This window comes from Idiotropiscis lumnitzeri, chromosome 19 (genome assembly GCF_059441095.1).
Source record: "Idiotropiscis lumnitzeri isolate Australia: NSW breed Sydney's pygmy pipehorse chromosome 19, RoL_Ilum_1.0, whole genome shotgun sequence".
Classification (NCBI taxonomy): Eukaryota; Metazoa; Chordata; class Actinopteri; order Syngnathiformes; family Syngnathidae; genus Idiotropiscis; species Idiotropiscis lumnitzeri.
In genome coordinates, this window is record NC_142409.1 from 439743 (window position 1) to 460721 (window position 20979).

At 44.9% G+C, this 20979-nt stretch overlaps 1 protein-coding gene across 1 annotated transcript; it reads right to left on the reverse strand.

The window, feature by feature from the left end:
- Window positions 1–6502: 6502 nt before the first annotated feature.
- On the reverse strand, window positions 6503–20547 carry LOC148317950 (uncharacterized). The gene is made up of 8 exons (XM_088282585.1): window positions 20517–20547; window positions 14167–14281; window positions 13948–14092; window positions 13743–13856; window positions 8395–8539; window positions 8170–8318; window positions 7948–8087; window positions 6503–6654 (listed from the first exon to the last, which is right to left on the reverse strand). Exons 2-8 carry the CDS (start codon window positions 14264–14266, stop codon window positions 6503–6505), a joined length of 945 nt encoding a protein of 314 aa, XP_088138711.1. The 5' UTR covers window positions 14267–14281; window positions 20517–20547.
- Window positions 20548–20979: the final 432 nt, after the last annotated feature.

Below are 20979 nucleotides of genomic sequence, written 5' to 3' on the forward strand. Positions count from 1 at the left end.
AACAGTACAAATGAGAGTCATCTGGGAGGCTAACGGGGAACCGGTGTGTGCGTCTCATCAGCCGGGCGAGACAGGGCGGGAACGAGCGCTGGCGGAAAACGCCCCCACTCAGCTGAGAAAACAACAACACGAAAGCATGGCATGGGACGTGACAATAATACTAATCAACAACCCTGACGTGACCGACACGGGTCATGACAGTTTTATTGTTTGATTGTTTAACACGAATCTCTCTCTCTACACCCATTTTCTATATGGTATGGTACAATTTTATTCATGTACAGGTATTACTGTAATCTTAAACCCCCAGAAATAGAAATTATAAATGTTAATTTGTTGCGCAAAACGACGGACTAATTATGTTAGCTAATTGTAGTGTTTGCTTGTTTTTGAAAGCTGATAACAATAATTGGTTGTTCGTAAGTAAATTGTTCGGTAGAACAGTGTTCTAGACCCTCAATTGTTATTGTAAACAGACAACATATTTTACAGGGTTTTTTGTTATAACATGAATGTCACTCTCTCTCTCTCTCTACCCGTATATATATATATATATATATATATTTTTTTTTAAACATTTTTGAAGGTGCGCTGCTACTTCGCGGATCTTCAGTTTTCGCGGGTGGTCTCGGTCTCCATTAACCGCGATAACCGGGGTATTACTGTATATGTAAGTCCGCGCACAGCAGCAGCGACAAGCTACGTGATGGTAAATATATGACTCCGCTAACAAGTAGCGTTCTAAACGAGGAGGCGAGCAAGGAGGCGCTAAGCGTGCCAATCGCCAAAATGAATTGCTTTGATGTATGCTCAACTTTTAACAGAAGTCTGACTCCAACCGCGCTTGGGCGGAGAGCCAGCAGCTATGAACAGAAATGTATTGTAACGATTGCGTATCTAAACATAGAAAAAGATGACGGCTACGTTAGCAATTTAGCAGACGCTCTCAGGCTGGAACACAGAAATGGCTGACGTCATCATGACGAAGCGGTATATTATGTATTAATAACTGGTTTGTTCATGTTAATAAAGTTTAAAAAAACAAAACAAAATCGTATAGTAAATATTTATTATCTCATCAATATTTGCACAACAGAGTTTCGTGACCCTCACAATAATTGTTCTCAAAATTATATTTTTGTATCAATTTAGCTTTGTTAAGGGATATTTTATTGACAATCTAACATCAATATACAAAGAACATGTACATTAGTACGAAATGTAAAAAAAATGGTGGTGGGGGGGCGCAAATTCTTTTCTTCTTGGTAGGGGGGGTGTGACAGGAAATAATTGAGAAGCACTAGTCTCTACACAAGGTGTGTTGCATTACAGGGTGCCCCGCCTGTTTTGGGGAATTTTTTAGACTTTAAAGTGCACCTTATGATCGCGAAAATACGTTCACTTAAAAACTATCAAGTCCATCCTTCCATCCATTATCTGAACCGCTTCTCCTCACTAGGGTCGAGGAGGGTGCTGGAGCCTATCCCAGCTATCTTCGAGCAGTAATTGCAGGGCACACAGAGACGAACAACCATTCGCACTCACACTCATAGGGGCAATTTAGAGTGTCCAATCAACCTACCATGCATGTTTTTGGAATGTGGGAGGAAACCCACGCAGGCACAGGGAGAACATGCAAACTCCACACAGGAAGGCCAGAGCCGGATTTGAACCCACGACCGCTGCTGTGTCTCACTGTGAGTCCATCGTGCTAACCAGTCGTCCACCACGCCACCCAAACTATCAAGTCAACAACTTAAAATAATGTCTTGTGCATTCGTCATATTGCAAGCTTAACAAGTTCTACAAGCATCTATTGACCTTTGGATGAATTCCAGCGTACATGCAGCTCGCTCCTGGTACGCCAGATTAAAGTTTTAGTCGCATGAAAACAATGCCACCAGTCCTGTTGAAAAGTTGGGGTGTGGAGGGACAGCCACCTTCCCTGTGATGCTCAGCATCCACTCTTTGGATGTGGGCACTTTAACTAAACATAAAAAAATATTTTAAATGTTGAAGGATTGTATTGCGATAATTGGCATTCTTTTAAACATTTACGGGACAGAATGTCAATTATTTAATTTAGCAGGTTCATATTTATTACTGATTATGTGAAACATTGATTAAACAAGAAGCATTTATGAAATCAAACTAGAAGTACCGTGCATAGGAATGACTGCGATTGTAGTCATGGTGTTTACTAATTTATTCTGTTATTCTCATATGCAAAATTTTGCAGTTCATTGCAGAAATGTAGGTGTCTATAGGCTTCAATGTGTTTGTGAACGCTCGTCTGCAGGCTCCGTTCCGCCCACAATTTGAACTTAATGTGAGTTAAGTTATTTTAGGTTTCATGTTTAGATAAATTGGGTGTCTGATGGTTTAGTAGTGGTACATTCACCTGACTTGTGTGCAGACAGCATGGGATCGGTCCCTGCTCATTGACGGTGTCTGTTGTTCCCTGTGACTGGCTGGCGACCAGTTCAGCTTTTTGTCCGCCTTTTGCCCAAAGTCAACTGAGATAGGCTCAAGGTTCCAGCACCCTCCCATGACCCTGTACAGTGTACAGGATAAGTCGCATTTATTCAGAGCCAGAATGCCCTTTATTGACATTATACTACAATCGTGTACAATGAGATTAGAGCTTCCCCTCTCCAGTGCAAATATAAATAATAATGTAAATAAGAATAAAAATAAAAATAAATAAATTAAAATAATAATAAATAAAATCAAATCAAACAAAAAGAGTGTTGAAAAAGTGTACTCTGTACCATATTTTGTACTGCCAGGACCTTGAATTGATAGGGTCGCTGTCCGGCCGAAGCCGGAAGCGAAGGGTGAACTCCACAAACGCTGACCACAAGAAGAGTTTCAGATCAGATGTTTATTGGGGCCGACAGAGAACAATCAATCCATATCCACACTATGATATGGACTAGGGAAGAACATAGATTTAGGAATGTATATACAATTACAAGCGTCGCGAGCGACGGGAACAGAAAACGCTGGTGGACCGAGTCGCACCAGGAACAGAAAACGAGATTTAACTTAAAGCGCTTGCACAGCAAGGATAAACTACTAAACGATAATGGTCTTACCACAAAAGGGAAAGATGAGTCCAAATAACGAGAGCGAGAACCAAGGGCGAGCCGAAAGGTAGCTGAACAAAGTAACACTATGAACGGAGAAATCAAGACACGGAATAACAAGGAGCAAATGTGAGCATAAACCATGAGCGTGAGCATTGCGGGATAATAATCCGACGCCGAGCGATCCTCGGCGACGGCTTAAGTAGTTCAGGTAATCAGCAGGTGATGAGCGTCAGTTGCGCGGCTGGGCGCGTCTGCCCGGTGACGTGCGACGGGGAGCGCGCGGAGGGAACACCCACTGCTGAAATGAGAATCAGACGGATCATGACATGAATAATTGGGGATTGGGTGTAAAGTCATGTTCCTCCTGAAGCCGATGACAATCTCCTTAGTTTTTACATTGTTCAGCTGTATTTTATTGCCCTCATACCAAGCCGATAGTCCCTGGACTGCCTCCGTGTAAAGCTTTCTCATCTCCTTTTGAGATAAGACCGACCACTGTCGTATCATCAGCAAATTTGACGGTGTTGTTTCCGTGGGCCGGGCTGCAGTCATTAGTGAAGAGAGCGTACAGGAGAGGGCTCAGCACGCTGCCTGAGAGGCACCTGTGCTCAGCGTTCGGGTGGAGGATGTGTAGGGGCCGAGCATGACAGCCTGGTGTCTGTTGGTCAAAAAGTCCTTAATCCAGGTACGTGTGAGGGCGGGGAGGCCGAGAATGTCCAGTTTGGTGATGAGGATGTCTGGGATAATTGTGTTAAATGCCAAGCTGTGGTCCACAAAGAGCATCCTGGCATAGCTCTGCTGTTGTTCCAGGTGGCCCAGCACAACATGCAGAGCAGTGTTGATGGCATCCTCGGTGGATCTGTTAGCCCAGTATGAAAACTGGTAGGGGTCCAGTGTGGGAGGAAGGCGGTCTATGATGTGTTGGAGAACCAGTCTCTCAAAGCGCTTCATGATGACTGTTGTGAGAGCAACAGGACGGTCGTCATTGAGGTGGAATATGGGTGACTTTTTGATGGTGGAAGTTTTCAAGCAGGAGGGGATGACTGCTTGAGCCAGGGAGAGGTTGAAGATCCTGCAAAAAACATGTCACAGCTGGTGGGCACACTCTCTGAGGACTTTGCATGGTATTCCGTCTGGGCCAAACTGGGGGTTTACTGCCAGGATCACACGCCTCACATCGTGTTCCTCTAGTGAGTGGGGGGGTGTTGGGGCATGGAATGCGGGGCTGTGGCGGTTTGGGTGAGTTAAAGCTAGCAAAAAAGCAGTTCAGCTCCCCTGCCAACGACACAGTCAGGTCTACTGGTGTTATGCTACCGCCTCGTTAGTTGGTGATGCTCTGTAGACCCTGCCACACCTCCCGTGGTCTGTTACTCGGAAGGTGGGACTCTAACCTCCTCTTGTAGTCCATTTTGGCTTGCTTAATGCCTTTTTTTTCAGGTCAGCACGAGCCATACTGTACAGAGCTCTGTCTCTGGGGAATGGCTGTAACCGTGCTTGATGTTTGAATAGACGTGATCAAGAGTGCCCTAAAGGAGTGGAAGAGTTTAAACCTGGCTAGTTTTATTCGATGTCCTGCATCTTGTGTCACTGTTATTCTGTGGAATGCTGAGTGTGTGGCTGGTGAAGCTGAACAAAGAAAGTGAAAGAATGTGAAGGTTTGGGAGGTTTTAGGTTGGTGCCTGGCGCAGACAGACACCTCGAGCGGGAAGGGGTCGACAAGAAACTGGACCCTTCAACCACAAGCAGGAGGAGCCACCACTTGAAGAAAGACCAATAAGAGCAAGCTAAAGTTAACTGCAGGATACACATAGCCAATAGAATCATGCCAGGATGCCTTTGTCTCTGTGCCATTTGCATATTGTATAGGATGAATCATTACTGGGCAACTCGGGTAGTACATTCGCTGGTGGCAAGAGAGGTGTAGAGTTGTATTGAGAGGGACCCGAGACCCAGGTGCCATGTAGAAAGTCTGTGTATTGGGAATAAACCCACTTGTGCGTGAAAATTCCGGCTTCCTGATACCTTTCTATTGCAGAACGAGCGCGCATATTGTTGGATGAGTGAGAGTTGGGTAAGGTCGCGAATTGGAGTCAGATTACTAATTTGAGTTAACATTGGGTTAAAGTTAAATTCTAACATTGATATAAAGCTAAATTCCAACAGCCCCCACCCCTCACTTTTGGGGACTTAACATGCTAGTGGAACTTTGAGAGTACAGTCTCTAAATTGGTCTTATTAATGTCTCCCGCCATCAGGGTGGGCCCGCTGTTGTTTGTTAATCACGCTCACGAGCAGAGAGAGGGCCGTGCTGGCATTAGCATCGGGGGGGTGTAAACAGCAGTGACGATCACTACTTTTAGCCCCCTCGGGAGAAAATAAGGCCTACATTTAATGGACATGTACTCGATGTCAGGGGAGGATTGCTTCTCTGTGATCAAGCTGTAATTGCACACGGCTGTCCCAAACATAAGTTTCCCAGAAGTTGTAATTCCAGATCGTCCATTTTATAAACTACAGATCTGGCGTTGGTGAGGTACAGTCTTGGTAGAGGTTGCTTGTGTGGCTGCTGTCGTAGCTTTAGCAGGAGGCCGGACCTGAAGCCCCACCTCTGCTTCCTCTCCCTCTGTTGTCTGCGTCGCCATCCGGTCCAAATGGCAATCCACGTTAAAGCGGGCGGGCTCGCTAGTTCGTCAGGAATTTGGTGATCATCGCAAAATTTTTCAGAGATGGTTATTTTGTATTGATAACCAATGTCCACAATGTCCTGGCGGGTGTATCGATGTTGGGCTGAAGTGGGCGTAAATAAAGACAACAAACAAACATAAATAAAAGGTAGGAAGGAGCACTAAAAGGGAGGGCCGTGAGCCGCTGCATCCATTTGTGCTGCCATCTTGGAGAAAAAAAAATGATGACATTTTTTTAACTCAGCGGCATGTATTTAGCCTCCCTATCAAGCAACAATCACTTACATGTAACATAAATTTTATAAGTTACATAACAGATAGACCATGAGAGATGCATATTGTCTTTCAGTCACACCAAAAACGGCACTTTTAGAACAGCTTGTATCATGCACATATATTTACTAATAAACATACAAGCACAAGAAACATGAAATGTAATGTTTTTACACAACATCATCAAGACCTTTATGGTTTGTGTAATCTGAAATCAACAGGCAGGAACTGTGAAAGGTTCAGAGATTAGTCAGTGAGAGATCAACCCTGGATACTTACATATTAAGTCAGATAATAGAATAGTCATCATGTGTAAATTATTAACAATGAATGTCAAAGTACATAATTTGAACATGGGGCTAATGGTGTGCAAAAAAACCCCCAAAGACTATAACACACTACAGTGACAAATTGTATTTATTTTTTTTTTAATTACAGAACATGAAAACGCGTTCATCTGAGTGCCATTTTTTGCCGCTGGGCAGTCTCCATTGGCTCCATTACGTCCGGGATGATGTCACTGTAGAGTGGCTGCTTACAGTGGCGCCAAATTACCACGACAAGGCGGGCGGCATACAGCAACGAGGCTGCCGCCAGGAGCACAACTGCAGGTATGAGGAAATACAAGTCGTCATGCGCCAGAAATCTAACTTTTAATGTTGTACTACATACAATAATAAAATTATAATAATACTGTCCCTGAGTCATCACCTTATCTTGGTGGAGGTGTGTATGTGTCTAAATGATTCTAGGAGTCATGCCTCTATTTTCAGTTGAGTTTTATTTTTCTGATGCACGTGGTGAGCAAAGAGGACTGTGCCTTAGGTGACACACCTGTGAGCAGTTTGTTATCAGCTGCTTTTTAAGTAGAGGTTCAGATGTGTGCTTGTGTTGGACTTTAACTTGCTTACCTCACCGTGTGCTCTATGGTATTTGATTCTGTATTTTTTGTATTTTCTCACTCAGCTAGTTTTTGGTGTCATGCACTCACTGTTTGTTATGTCCTGTTCCTGCTGTTAAGCAGTCAGGATCTGAGTATTTTCATTTGTTTGGTGTTTGAGTTTCTTCTTTTTTTTTGTTGTTGTTGTATTTCAGGTGTGTTTCAATCTAATTGCACGGCTAATTACAGCTGTGGCCATTAGGTCAAGGTCAGTCCAGGCATTGTGTTTCCTGTCTGCAAATCTTCACAAGCTACATTGAAATATTTCAACTCTATAAATGTTTAATTCTTGAATATACATGTGAAACAAAACAACTTCTTTATAAGTCCCGACTTCATGCAAGAAATTATTAACATAGAAATTTTTTTTAAAAAATGTAAAAAAACAAGGTGGTACTTGAACCCGTGACAAGAAGAAATAAAGCAACATATCAGGTGTGATGCTCTACCCACTACACCACAAGCTGGCACACATTGCCGAGGACAGAATTTGTACTTTTAAACACTTGTAGAATAAATTCTCCGGCGAGGGCACAAATTAATCTGGTGCTCAATGTCTATGCCCATGTCAACTGTCATGCAATGTAGTAAGTCGCACATTCTGAACGCTGATTGGCTGTCAACAGCGCTGCTGTTGAAGCCAAAGGAGTGGAAGGATCTGATGATCCTAAAATAGTGGTGACGAACAGTAATTAAACAATGACGGATGCTTGGCTGAAATAATGATGACAGACTGGCGAATGGTGATGAAGTGTAATTTCATAATGACAGAAGCGCTGTTAAAATTATGGCGACAAAGTGACAGACGATTACCGTTTTGGTTCAGCTTGAAATCATGACCGACTAACGATGGTGGCCTGGACGCTGGCAAATGATGAATGACAGACCAGCAAAATTTACTGCTATGTCCACTTCTGGTAATATTGTATTATTGTTCAAGTAAAATGTATTGTCTTACCAATGAAGATGCCACTCCGGCTAGGCGATTCAGCATTGTAGTTTTTATCAAAGTTTCCTGCCAGCGCCCAGATCACAACTGGGTAGTCAATGAGGACATAGCGCATGTGCTTGTCCAGGACTACATTCTGCAGGAAAAACCTAAAAGAAAAAAAAATACTTTGAAGAACAGAGGGAAAAATATATAGATTTTATGTGTGTTGTTGGTATATATCAGGCTCACCAAACAAGCAGCACGACGGTCAAGATACAATATGACACAGTGGCAGCATTTGTAGGCGAAACATTTGCTTGATAGGTCAGCACAATGGCCAAGTTGATGAGAGTGGCAATGGTCGTCCACGTTGTGTAGATCATCACACCATTCAAAACCTGGAGTCACAATGTTAATGATATTTTATTTTCAAAGATTTATTTAATGAATGGAATCAGTGTAGGTTCCACTAACCAATATGCGAAAGAGCCACAGGTCAACTTTGTGGTATTTGTTGAGCCAGGCTCCATAAACATGAAGACCATGGCAGGCAAAAGATATCATGCCATAGTTGGTGCCGGCAACCAGAATCAGAAAAACAAGCGCCACAATCATCCACCTTGAGGAATGTATCAAAAAACAAATGTCACTAAAACAAATGTTCCATGTAAAGTGTAGTATTCAATAATTCGCTCATATGCGTTGACTCGCATATTCAAAGAGACATTCTCTTCTTAATCCATAGGGTTTAATGATGTTGATGCACTCTTCATGTACCGTACTTTCAAAACCATAAGGCACGCCTAAATGTCCCAGTTTTTCTCCAGAATGGACGAGGCGCCTTATAATGTGGAGCTCCTTATCTGTGGACCTAGTTCCAAATCCGCACATGCGTGAGTCGAATCCAATTCTTTGTTTTTGTTTTTCAATTTAAAAAAAAAAGGATTTGCATAAAAACAAAAAATAAATTCTCATATATTAAAGGTATTACAATTCAATAAAATATTGTGACTAAAAAAAAGTATTATTTTTTTTAAATGAAAAAAATGTGCAATTATCTACAAGTTAACGATGAAAAAATGTGATTAATTATGATTAAATATTATAAATATCGCTTGAGTGCTCTAATGTGTATATATATATATATATATATGTGTATGTATATATTAGGGATGTCAAGTGATTAATTTTATTTTAACTAATTAATCACCAAAAATTCTATGATTAATTGTAATTAATCACATTTTTCAACTACTATTTTTTGCAAAGCTCATAACAGATATTTACTTGAAAATTTTCTTGGAATTGATACAAAATCACCAAATATGAAGTATATTTAATTCAAAGACAGTTCTAATAGCTTTCTTGGATTCTTGAATACGATCTAAATGGAGACATCTTTGCAGACATTTATTTTCTAAACATTTCTCAAAACTGCCCACAAGCGCCACACTCCAGCAGTGTTGGTTTGCAAGGCTCAGTGGTAACTTAAACACCGTGTTTTGTTCTGAGACGTGCTAAAGACAGCTAATATGGCACAATATATGCAAAGTATGCAAATTTTTTTTTAAATAAATCAAACTGTGTTAACTGAGTTAAAAATATTTAAGTGAGTTAATTTTTTTGGGATTAATCATTTGAGTTAACGCTTTAATTTTGACAGCCCGGGCTGTGTGTGGGGGTGTGTGCGTGTTTGTGTGTGTGTGTGTATATATGTATATATGCGTGGGGGTGTGTGTGGGGGTGCGTGCGTGTGTGTGTAGGGGGTGAGTTAGGGGTTGACCTATTTCTGAATCATATTCTTCTCATTTCTCTTTTAACACCGTAGGCCTTCAACTTAGTGTTTTCAAACTGATTGCAAACTGAGTCCAAATCAGTTATTAATTGCTTATAGTCAGACTTTCTAGTTTTCTAACGTACATATTTTCTATACCCTTAAAAGAAGTGACAATAATTATATTGGTCTATAATTGGTAACAATTTGTTTATTCCCTGATTTAAAGAGTGAAATAATCTTACCCCCTTTCATCCAATATAGCAAAACACCTGCTTTAAATGTCAGCTCGTATACCGTATATTTACTGCAAATCACAGTGACCCAATTACAGTTGAAAATTAACATGTGTGTTTTCGTACAACCATGAGAACATCAAAATCATTCAATTGATGTCATATTGATGTTGAATTTAATCAGAGGCTCACTGGGTCTAAATATTATTTTTAGTTTTTAGTTATATTCTAATAATTCTTTTTTCTCAAAAGGTTGGTTGAACAGTAGAGACAGAAGCTCCCCAAAACATTTTTTTTAAATTGCTCACGTCTCGTTTAAAGATGTAATTTTGCTTTTGCGCACTATTTTTTTTTTCACGTTGAATCTAGATAAGAAAAAAACTTTGGATTTTAAATGGATACTCAAGTTGCAGAGAGGAGCATTAGGGTCCACATCTCCGGTAGGAGCCGGGCTCTTCTTTGTGGAAAAAAAAGATAAATCCCTCCGTCCTTGCGTCGATTATAAGGAACTAAACGCAATCACTGTAAAAAACCGTTACCCACTGCCCCTCCTGGACTCGGCCTTCGCTCCTCTGCAATCCGCGACCATTTTTTCAAAATTAGACCTCCGCAGCGCGTACCACTTGGTCCGCATTAGGGAAGGTGATGAGTGGAAGACCGCGTTTAAAACCCCACTTGGACATTTTGAGTACCTGGTCATGCCCTTTGGCTTATCAAATGCACCTGCGGTGTTCCAAGCCCTCATTAACGACGTCCTCAGAGATATGCTCAATGTTTGCTGTTTTGTCTACTTGGACGATATCCTCATATTCTCTCGATCCCTAAAAGAACACCAACTCCACGTGCGATCCGTCCTACAACGACTCCTAGAAAACCAACTATACGTTAAAGCAGAAAAGTGTGAATTCCACAAAACCTCGGTTTCGTTCTTAGGCTTCATTGTGGAGAACGGGCAATTAAAGGCCGACCCGGCCAAGACGCGCGAAGTCGTGGAGTAGCCGGTGCCCACTACGCGCAAACAGCTACAGAGATTCCTAGGGTTCGCGAATTTCTATCGCCGCTTCATTAAAGACTATAGCCGCCGGGCGCTGCCGCTCACGCGCCTCACCTCAACGAAGGTCCGTTTTACCTGGGATAGGGAAGCGGAGGGGGCGTTCGCGGGGTTAAAAGAGGCATTCACAAACCCACCTGTATTGCACCACCCTAACCCCAATCTCCCCTTTGTTGTAGAGGTGGACGCCTCTGATTCGGGAGTGGGGGCCGTCCTATCGCAGCGGTCCCCGGTCGACCAACGTCTGCACCCCTGCGCCTTCTTCTCCCGCCGCCTCTCCCCAGCGGAGGCCAACTACGAAGTGGGCAACCGGGAGCTCCTGGCCGTGATCCTGGCCCTACAGGAATGGCGGCACTGGCTGGAGGGCACCCAGGAGCCATTCATCATTTTCACGGACCACAAGAACCTGTCATACATTCGCCACATGAAAAGACTGAACCCCCGGCTGGCGCGGTGGGCTTTGATCCTCAGCCGCTTCAACTACACGATGACTTACCGGCCGGGGGCACGCAACACCAAGCCCGACGCTCTATCACGCATCCACGACGCATGGGAAGACGAGGAGGGGCCGGCGAGCGTGGTGCCCAGTCATCGCGTGGTGGGGGCCCTGCAATGGGAGGTCGAGCGGCGAATCCGAGAAGCTCAGGAGGAGAATGGAGCCCCAGCAGACTGTCCTCCCGGGCGCCTGTTCGTGCCGACTCGAGACCGGGCGGAGGTGATCCAGTGGGGCCATGCCTCCAAATTGGCCTGCCACCCGGGCATACGCCGGACCCTGGGCCTGATCGCCCAACGCTTTTGGTGGCCGTCGCTCAAAAAAGACGTGACGGCGTACATCCAAGCCTGCCCGCCATGCGCTGCCAGCAAGGCGTCGCACCAGTCCCCGGCGGGCCTGCTGCACCCGCTTCCCGTCCCGGCGCGCCCCTGGTCTAACATTTCATTGGACTTTGTCACTGGTCTGCCCGTCTCCCGCGGGCACACGGTCGTTTTGACCATAGTGGACCGCTTCTCCAAGGCCGCCCACTTCGTTGCGCTACCTAAGCTCCCGTCAGCCCTCGAAACCGCCAACCTGCTGGTCCAACACGTGGTACGACTCCATGGCATCCCGGACGACTTGGTGTCCGACCGAGGCCCGCAGTTCGTCTCCCGGGTGTGGAAGAAGTTCTGTCAGTGCCTCGGGGCCACATCCAGCCTCTCCTCAGGTTACCATCCGCAGAGCAACGGACAATCGGAGCGCGCCAATCAGGTCCTCGAGTCCGCGCTCCGCTGCGTCTGCATGAACCAGCCGGCCACTTGGGTCGATCATCTGCCATGGATCGAGTATGCTCACAATACCCTGATCTCCTCAGCAACAGGCCGATCCCCATTCCAGACCGCCTACGGGTACCAACCTCCGCTGTTTCCGACCCAACCCGGTTCTGAAGAGGTACCCTCGGTCCAGCAGCACCTAAAGCGAGCCCACCGGGCATGGAGAGAGGCTCGGGCCGCCCTGGCACGCACCGCGCTGCGGAACCGGCGCATCGCTGACCGTCGCCGCCGTCCAGCCCCGGGCTACAAGATCGGCGACAAGGTATGGCTGTCTACACGAGACCTCAATCTGGCTGGTTCATCTCGCAAGCTAGGGCCACGCTACGTGGGCCCGTTCGAAGTCTCAGCCATCATCAACCCGGTCTCGGTCCGCCTCAAGTTACCCCCCACTATGAAGATACACCCCGTGTTCCACGTCTCGCTCCTCAAGCCGGCCCCTACCTGCCCGCTGGTGCCGCCCTCCGCCCCGCCACCGCCTCCTAGGATCATCGACGGCGACCCGGTCTACACGGTGAGGGAGATCTTGGACTCCAGGCGCAGGGGAAGGGGGACTCAGTACCTGGTCGACTGGGAGGGCTACGGCCCAGAAGAACGACAGTGGATCCCTTGCTCCTGGATCATGTGTCCATCTCTACTACGAGATTACCACAACGCCCACCCAACGAAACCAGGTAGTCCGCCAAGGGGCGTCCGTTAAGGGGGGGTACTGTCACGATCGTGCCTTTGTGTTGCAGCCGAGTGGGCGTGGTCGACGGCGCGTTGCTCGGCGACCACGAGACTCCCCAGCTGCAACCCATCATCACGTAATTGTGGACTATTTAAGTGCGTGTCGGATTATTGACCTACTTGCTCTCGCCTTGTGCCTTGCTATAGTCTTTGCCAAACTTTGCTCCGAGTGTTGATCGTGTTTGTTGTTTCTTTGTTTATTTCTACAGCTACGTTTCGGCCCGCTTTGTGTTTTCTCGATGATTGGATTCAACCTTACCCTTTGGAGGAAGGACATTCTCGTTTTCGGTTTTCTTGCGTTGCAAGCTCCTTTTGTTACTCGTTTTGCTTTTCCTGGGGGAAGATTGTTCCCCCAGCGTTTTTCGTTCACGTCTCCCGACGTCTGTAAGTATAGACCCTCTATTGTCTCTGATAGCAACTCTCCTTGCCTATCGCCTGCCAATTGTTTTTTGCCGGCCACAATAAATATTGTTTCCACCATATTTTCCCTTGTCTGCGATTTAAGAGTCCACCCACACCGCTTCCCAGCCCCAGCTGGGAAGCGTTCCTCACAAGCATAGTTTATGACAACGGAGTGAATGGAATCACAGAGATGTGGACGTGGATAAAGCGCATTGTAACTTGCATAACCGTAATATTATTACCAACATCTTGTTAGTCATGCCTTATACTACTGTGTTTCAGCAGCTTACTGTAATTGCACATAAAACATTAAAAAGAAAATGCTTACGCTCTGTCCCAAACAAGCAGCCAGCCGATATTGAAGCATAGATTGAGACACCAGCAAATGAAGAATCCATAGGGCAAGACTGGCGGACTGCAGTAAACATAGCCATAATTATTCCTGTTTGAAACATAAAATAACAACAACAAAATCAGTCAAATGGTGCACACAAGATGGCCTTTAGGTAAATAAATTATTGACAGGTGAGTACTTTCTACAAAGATTAGCCAGGATGTAGAGAATCATGAGTGTCAACCACACATAGATCACACTCCAGATACTGAAGGTCCATCCCGATGGGGTGATCTCGGTCACAAATACGTCAGACACGTTACCTGTGGTGGTACTGAAAGGGCCTGCGCAGATTTAAGGCGCAGTGGTTATCAAATGCATTCGTCACAGGATCTGTATCCTACGGCATTTTGCTTACCCACTCCCAGAACAGAAAGACCGTTGAACACCAAACTGACACCGTAGAACACGAGCGACAGCAATATGACAACAAGACGTCCAGCGTTGTGTTTCCCCATTGTAAGCAACTGCTTCTAAATAGAACAGTTTAGGTAATCCAATTATACTCAATGAGGAAATAAAGTGAGCATAGACCTTAAATACAACCTCTTGTGGGGACCAGGAGAGACGACATTATTATTCAAAATTTGGTTTATGTTCATTGTAAATCATGAGCAAAAATTCTATTTCATTAATTTTTTATTTCAGAATCAGTGCCGTTATCAGTGTTCTATAGAGTTTGCTGATGTGCTGATAATTTGAATCAGGTGTGTTGGAGGAGGGAAAGCAGACAATGTCAGAACAACATTTTTGGATTTCCACATCTGCGCGATTTTATGTTGTTCGGAAGTAATCATGGTAACATGGCAAATTGGTTTCAGTTTCCGCAACTAGCATGGCACATGAATCCACTTGGATCCGGGGTCCTGTCGTGGAGGCAGAAACTACAACAGGGAAGCCCAGACTTTCCTCTCCCCAGCCACATCTACATCTTCTGGAGGGAGCCCCAGGCGTTTTACAGGCCAGTCAAGAGACATAATCTCTCCAGCAGATCACAGATCCCCATGTATATACACACTTACATCCCACAACATATACAAGTGTAAGGAAACACTCCTAATGTCCGTCCATGGTACAGAGGGGAAATAAATAAAAACGCTGCAATGATAAAAAAATATTGAATGATGGAAAATACTGCAATGATAAAAGTACTGTAATAGTAAAAGTACTGCAATGATAAAACAATACTGCAATGATAAAAGTACTGTAAGAGTAGAAGTACTGCAATGATAGAAAATACTGCAATGATAAAAGTACTGCAGTGGTAAAAGTACTGCAATGATGAAAAAAATACTGCAATGATAGAAAATACTGCAGTGATAAAGGTACTGTAATGATAAGAATACTGAATGGTAAACGAAATACAGCGTTGGTCAATATTTAAGTACTGCATTGGATAAAGCACAGTAGTAGTGTGTATTGCATTCTAGGACTGCACAATTGCACTAATGCCTGCCCGTTTGTAGGCCTGACCTAATGTTCTTGTTAATAAGGCTGACAGCAGCCGGCAGGAAGGAGCGAAGAAATCTCTCTTTCGTACAGCGAGGGTGTAACATTCTATCACTGAAGGAGCTGTGGAGTGTTCTAAGAGTGTCATTGAGTCGGTGGGCTGGGTTGTCCAGCATTGATGACAGTTTTGCCGTCATCCACCAGCCCCCACTGAGTCCACAGAGACCAGGGACCAGTCGAGTACAGAGCTGGCCCTCCTCACTAGTTTGTCCAGTCTCTTTTTGTCCTGGCCCGAGATGCCTCCTGCCCAGGAGACCACTCCATAGAAGATGACTGATGAAACCACCGAGTCATAGAAGTTCCTGAGGAGTGTTCCCCGAACGCCAAAGGACCTCAGCCTCCTGAGTAGGAATAGTCTGCTCTGACCCTTCCTATAGAGAGCGTCTTTGTTGTTGCTCCAGTCCAGTTTATTGTTCAGATGAACACCCAAATACTTGTAAGTTGAAACCCTCTCAACGTCTGTTCCCTGGATATTCACTGGTGCAGGTGGAGAGTGTCGACGTTTGCAGAAATTCACCACCAGCTCTTTGGATTTCCCAGCATTGATTTGGAGGCGGTTCTGCTGACACCAGTCCACAAAACCCTGAGTAACCCCTCTGTACTCCCGGTCGTGTCCGTCAGTGATGAGGCCGACAATCGCAGAGTCATCAGAGAACTTCTGTACGTGACAGGTGGAGGAATTGTAGTCCGAGGTGTAGAGGGTGAACAGGAAGGGAGCCAGAACAGTTCCCTGCGGCGCTCGCGTGCTGCAGAGGAGCACGTCAGACACACAGTCCTGTGTTCTCACGTACTGTGGCCGGTTTGTGAGGTAGTCCTGGATCCATGTGATGAGGTGGTGGGCCACTCCCGCCTGCTCCAGCTTGTCTCCCAATAGGGTGGGCTGGATGGTATTGAAAGCACTGGAGAAATCAAAGAACATGATCGTCACAGTGCTCCACACCTTCTCCAGGTGGGAGAGTGAAGTGTGGAGCAGGTAGATGATGGCATCATCCACACTGATGCCAGGCTGGTATGCGAACTGGAGTGGGTCCATCGAAGAGCTCACCAGGGGGCGCAGGTGGACGAGGACCAGTCTCTCCTGGGTCTGCATCAGAGCCAGCGCCACTGGTCTGAGGTTGTTGAGCTCCTTCGGATGGGGGGGTCTTAGGAACCAGGCAGGATGTTTTCCACAGCTGGGGGAGTCTGCCCAGCTTCAGGCTCAGGTTGAACATGTGCTGGACGATTCCACACAGCTGGTCTGCGCAGGATTTGAGGAGCTGCGAGCTAATCCCATCTGGACTTGCTGCCTTCCTCGCCTTCATCTTCTTCTTCACCTGAGATGTTGTGAGGAACAGGGCTGAGCAGGAGGAAGTGGTGGTTGTCTGATGTGGCTGGGAACTGAAGCCCGTGGAGAGAGAGAGGGGAGAGAAGAGAGGAGAGAGAGGGGGAGAGAGGGTCTCGTTCGCAGCGGCAGGAGTGGTTGGTGGGGGCTGCAGCAGGGGAGACTGAGCGAGATCAGGCATTTGATCAATCCTATTGAAACATAGGTTCAACTAATTTGCCCACTGAAGGTCCCCCCCCTTCTGGGTCTTACCTGGTTGTCAGTGGCCCGAGATGGTCTTCAGGCCCCTCCAGACATCGCTGGCATTATTCTGCTGCAGTTATTCCTCCATCTGCATCCTGTAGGAATTTTTCCCCTGTCTGTGATCCTCCTTCTGCACTCTCTTCAGCTCCTCCTTGTCGCCTGACAAAAAAGCCCTCTTTTTCTCCATCAGGAGAGCTTTAATGTCCGGTGTGATCCAGGGTTTGTTGTTGGAGAAACATCATACTGTGTTGGTGGGAATGGTGTTCTCCATGCAGAAATTAATATAGTCTGTAATTGTGTCTGTTAGACCATTAATGTCCTCCCCGTGGGCTTCGCTGAATACCACCCACACAGTTGTGTTGAAACAGTCCTTTAAGGCCTCCTCGGCTTCTCCAGACCATCTCTGAACTGTGCGTGTCATAGCTGGCTGCCTGCGGACCAAAGGTTTGTAGACAGGCAGGAGAGCAACCAAGTTGTGGTCAGCTTTGGCCAGCGGGGGGAGGGGCAGTGATGTGTACGCCTCCTTGGTGTTGGCATAGAAAAGATCCAATATTTTATTGTCTCAAGTGTGGCAGGTTACATATTGTGTGAATGAAGGCAGAGAGGAGGAAGGAGAAGCATGACTGAAGTCACCAGAGATGAGGAGCACGGCATTTGGGTGCTGTGTTTGTAGCCTGCTCACAGTCACTGTTAGCAGAGCTGTCTCACTGTTAGCAGAGGGTGGCACGTACGCCGCCACCGCGATCACATGACTGAACTCTCGCGGTAAATAGTACGGTCGGATGCTAACAGCTATCAGCTCAATGTCCCGACAGCAAAGTTGATCCTTAACAGTTATGTGCTCAGGGTTATACCATCTATCATTAACAAACACAGCCAGCCCTCCTCCTTTCCTCTTACCACTCTCCAGTGTCTTGTCCGCACATAGGATTTGGAAGCCGTCCAATTCCACGACGGCATCCGGCGTTAGCGCTGTTAGCCACGACAGGGTAAAGGGAAAAAACACACGAAAAAGGCTCAATCGTGAACCAAGTTGCTGTAAACAGGCAGCCACTCGCACAGCGCCGGAACCGGAAGTGCAAACTCGCAATAACAGAAACTTGCATTTAAACCCAGGGATGGAACGGTCTGTTCAAACGGACACCCTTTTTGTAGACGGAGGATGGACGGATAAAACACAGAGGAAAGTTGGTTTTCGTCTGTCCGTTTAATCATCTATAACCAATAGAATTCAAATATTTGTCCACGGAGCAGAATTAAATCTTGAAATGCTGTTGCATGTACTGGCCCTCTAACTGAGCGAATTATTGAGCGAATGAGTGGGCAAGTGAGTAAGCGAATGTTAAAATAATATTCAGAGGTTATTATACATTTGCCGGGACACTGCTTTATTTTAATACGTAGTGCATATAACATGTTGCAATCTAGTGAAGTAGACTATGCTTAAATGTTTGCAGTTTGAGTGGAAATCCAGGAGAGAAGCTGACGCAACCAACATCGTGCTGAATCCTGATAAGAGATGTTTGTCGAAGTCTGCTGCAGCCACGACGGCACCTATGCTAAAGAATGTCCAGAATAATAAAATTCTTATGAAGTGGCTACAGAGAAATAACATAGGAACAATTATGTTAACAAATGTAATAAAGATAAGTTTAATATCACACTGCACAACATTAACTACACGGTATAGGTTTTGTTGCTAACTTTGGTTCACACATTAACTAACAACTCTGGAAACAGCCACCTGCACCCAGGTTAAGGCGACTCAACAACTTTAAATCAACATGAAAGGAGTGCGGACGTGAGCAGGATCAACAACAGCTGCGACCAGAATAAACATACCATTAATACTGTTGTGTAAACCTGTATTGTGATATAACTTGTGATTCTCAATAAAAGGCCCAGGGGGATGTAGTAAGGTTCAGAGATCAGACCCGCTTACTGGGGTATCATCTCTCCTGGCTGCCAGACTCTTGCCACTTGGTGTCCGTGTCTATTTTGTCTCTCCAAAACCGAGATAGAGGTTTTAACCAAATATGAGGTTGAGGAAGAGTCAGAGGAGGAAGATTCAGAGGAGGTCCTACAAATCGAGGACGTGGCTATACGAGTCCTAAAAATATCACTTGTTGGAGTTGCGGAGAGATAGGACATTTCGCGAATAATTGCCCTCACATTATTTTTTGTAACAATCGCAACAATAAAAATAATGCTTGACTAGAAAATATAGCTATCCCACAAAATGTGATAGAAGAACAAAATACAGAGGAAGATGTTGAATTAAATTTACAAGATATTTTGATATTTGATAAATCCAAACCAGAATTACAGTTGATAGTGAATGGAAAAACAATAACCTTTCTTTGCGATACGGGAGCATGTAGAACGGCTTGTAAAGAATCTATTCCTGGTGCTTTGATGAATAATAAAGTATTTGTCAGGACGGCTCAGGGAGAGTTATCTGAAGTTTCCGAAACACACCCTATAAGAGACCCTTTAGGAGGATCGTGTAAAATACCAATCCTGGTAGTTCCAAATTGTCCAGTAAATTTGTTGGGAAGAGATGGGTTGTGTAGATTGGGATTAGCATTAGTACCGACGTTCGGGGGAGATATGGTGGTGAAAAGGAAACATGAAAAAACAAAATTGGATTTACACGTGATGCAGTGTTGGAGAACAATGACAGCGAGAGAGAGAGAGAGAGAGAAAGACAGTGAGAGAGAGAGAAACATGGAAGCAATATACTGTGTGTATAAACAATTGAGATACAAAATAAGCATCTTAAATTGCCATGATGCAGCGAGGGAACATTGTACTGTTATCATTTGTACTTCTGTGGAACTTCATCCTCTCGCGTGAGTAACATACAATAACTGTATACTACTTTCACCCATTACTTTGTTGTCTCGATCCACATGTACATTTCTGTATTATCCATCCATCCATCCATCCATTATCTGTTCCGCTTGTCCTCACAAGGGTCGCGGATGTTGCTATAGCCTATCCCAGCTGTCTTCAGACAGTTGGCGGGGTACACTCTGAACTGGTTGCCAGCCAATCGCAGGGCACACATAGACAAACAACCTGCGCTCACACTCACACCTAGGGGCAATTTAGAGTGTCCAATCAATCTGCCATGCATGTTTTTGGAATGTGGGAGGAAACCCACGCAGGCACGGGGAGAACATGCAAACTCCACACAGGAAGGCCGGAGCCGGAATTGAACCCACGACCTCTACTGTGTCTCACTGTGAGGCCATCGTGCTAACCAGTCGTCCAACCGTGCCGCCTTCTGTTTTATACATATTATTTTCCTTGCAATTACAGTAAATATTTTTATAAAGGTATATGGCACCAAGGAGTCACAACCTCAAATTGCATTGTATTCAATGACAATAAAGGCAAGGATTCTGATCCCATTTAACCCACAATCTAATTTAATTTGTATTTTAAAAAAATCAAACAAGAGTAAACACACTACCTTAAACAACAAAAGGCTATAGTACATAAAAAGATTTTAAGACACAACCCTTCATTTAGAATGCTTTTGGTGATCAAACTACTACTTTACTGCCAAAAATACCACGAAAGGCATGTTCAAAATATGAAATTGCCACACAAAAGGAATCGAGTCATACCTTTCACCGTCCGTCCTTCGTGCTTGTTGTGGAGATAGCAGAAGGTCTTAGCTTGTTTATGACTGTGGTGAAAGTCACATGGACCTCTTATCTTGCATGCTCTCCTGAAGCTCACTCATAAAAGAGGTGTCAAACACAACACACCTCCTTTTTACCTCCCATCATTATATATCATTTATTCTTGTTGATCTAAATCAGTGGTTCTCAATTATTTCCTGTCTCACGCCCGCCCTACCAAGAAGAAAACAATTCACGCCCCCCCCCACCTTTTTTTTTTTATATTTCATACTCATGTACATATTCTTTGTATATTAATGTTAGATTGTCAATAAAATATCCCTTAACAAAGCTAAATTGATAAAAAAAATATCATTTTGAGAACGACTATTGTGAGGATCTCGAAACTCAGTACTGTTGTGCAAATATTGATGAGATGATAAATATTTACTATACGTTTTTTGTC

What these genes read in the sequence shown, in the direction of transcription:
- LOC148317950 (XM_088282585.1), bottom strand. Translation starts at nt 14,266, where the DNA reads ATGGGGAAACACAACGCTGGACGTCTTGTTGTCATATTGCTGTCGCTC. An exon ending in ACCGTCGTGCTGCTTGTTTG is followed by an intron (nt 8,088 to 8,169) that starts GTGAGCCTGATA and finishes TTTTTCTTTTAG; the next exon opens with GTTTTTCCTGCAGAATGTAG. An exon ending in CCGGAGTGGCATCTTCATTG is followed by an intron (nt 6,655 to 7,947) that starts GTAAGACAATAC and finishes TCATACCTGCAG; the next exon opens with TTGTGCTCCTGGCGGCAGCC.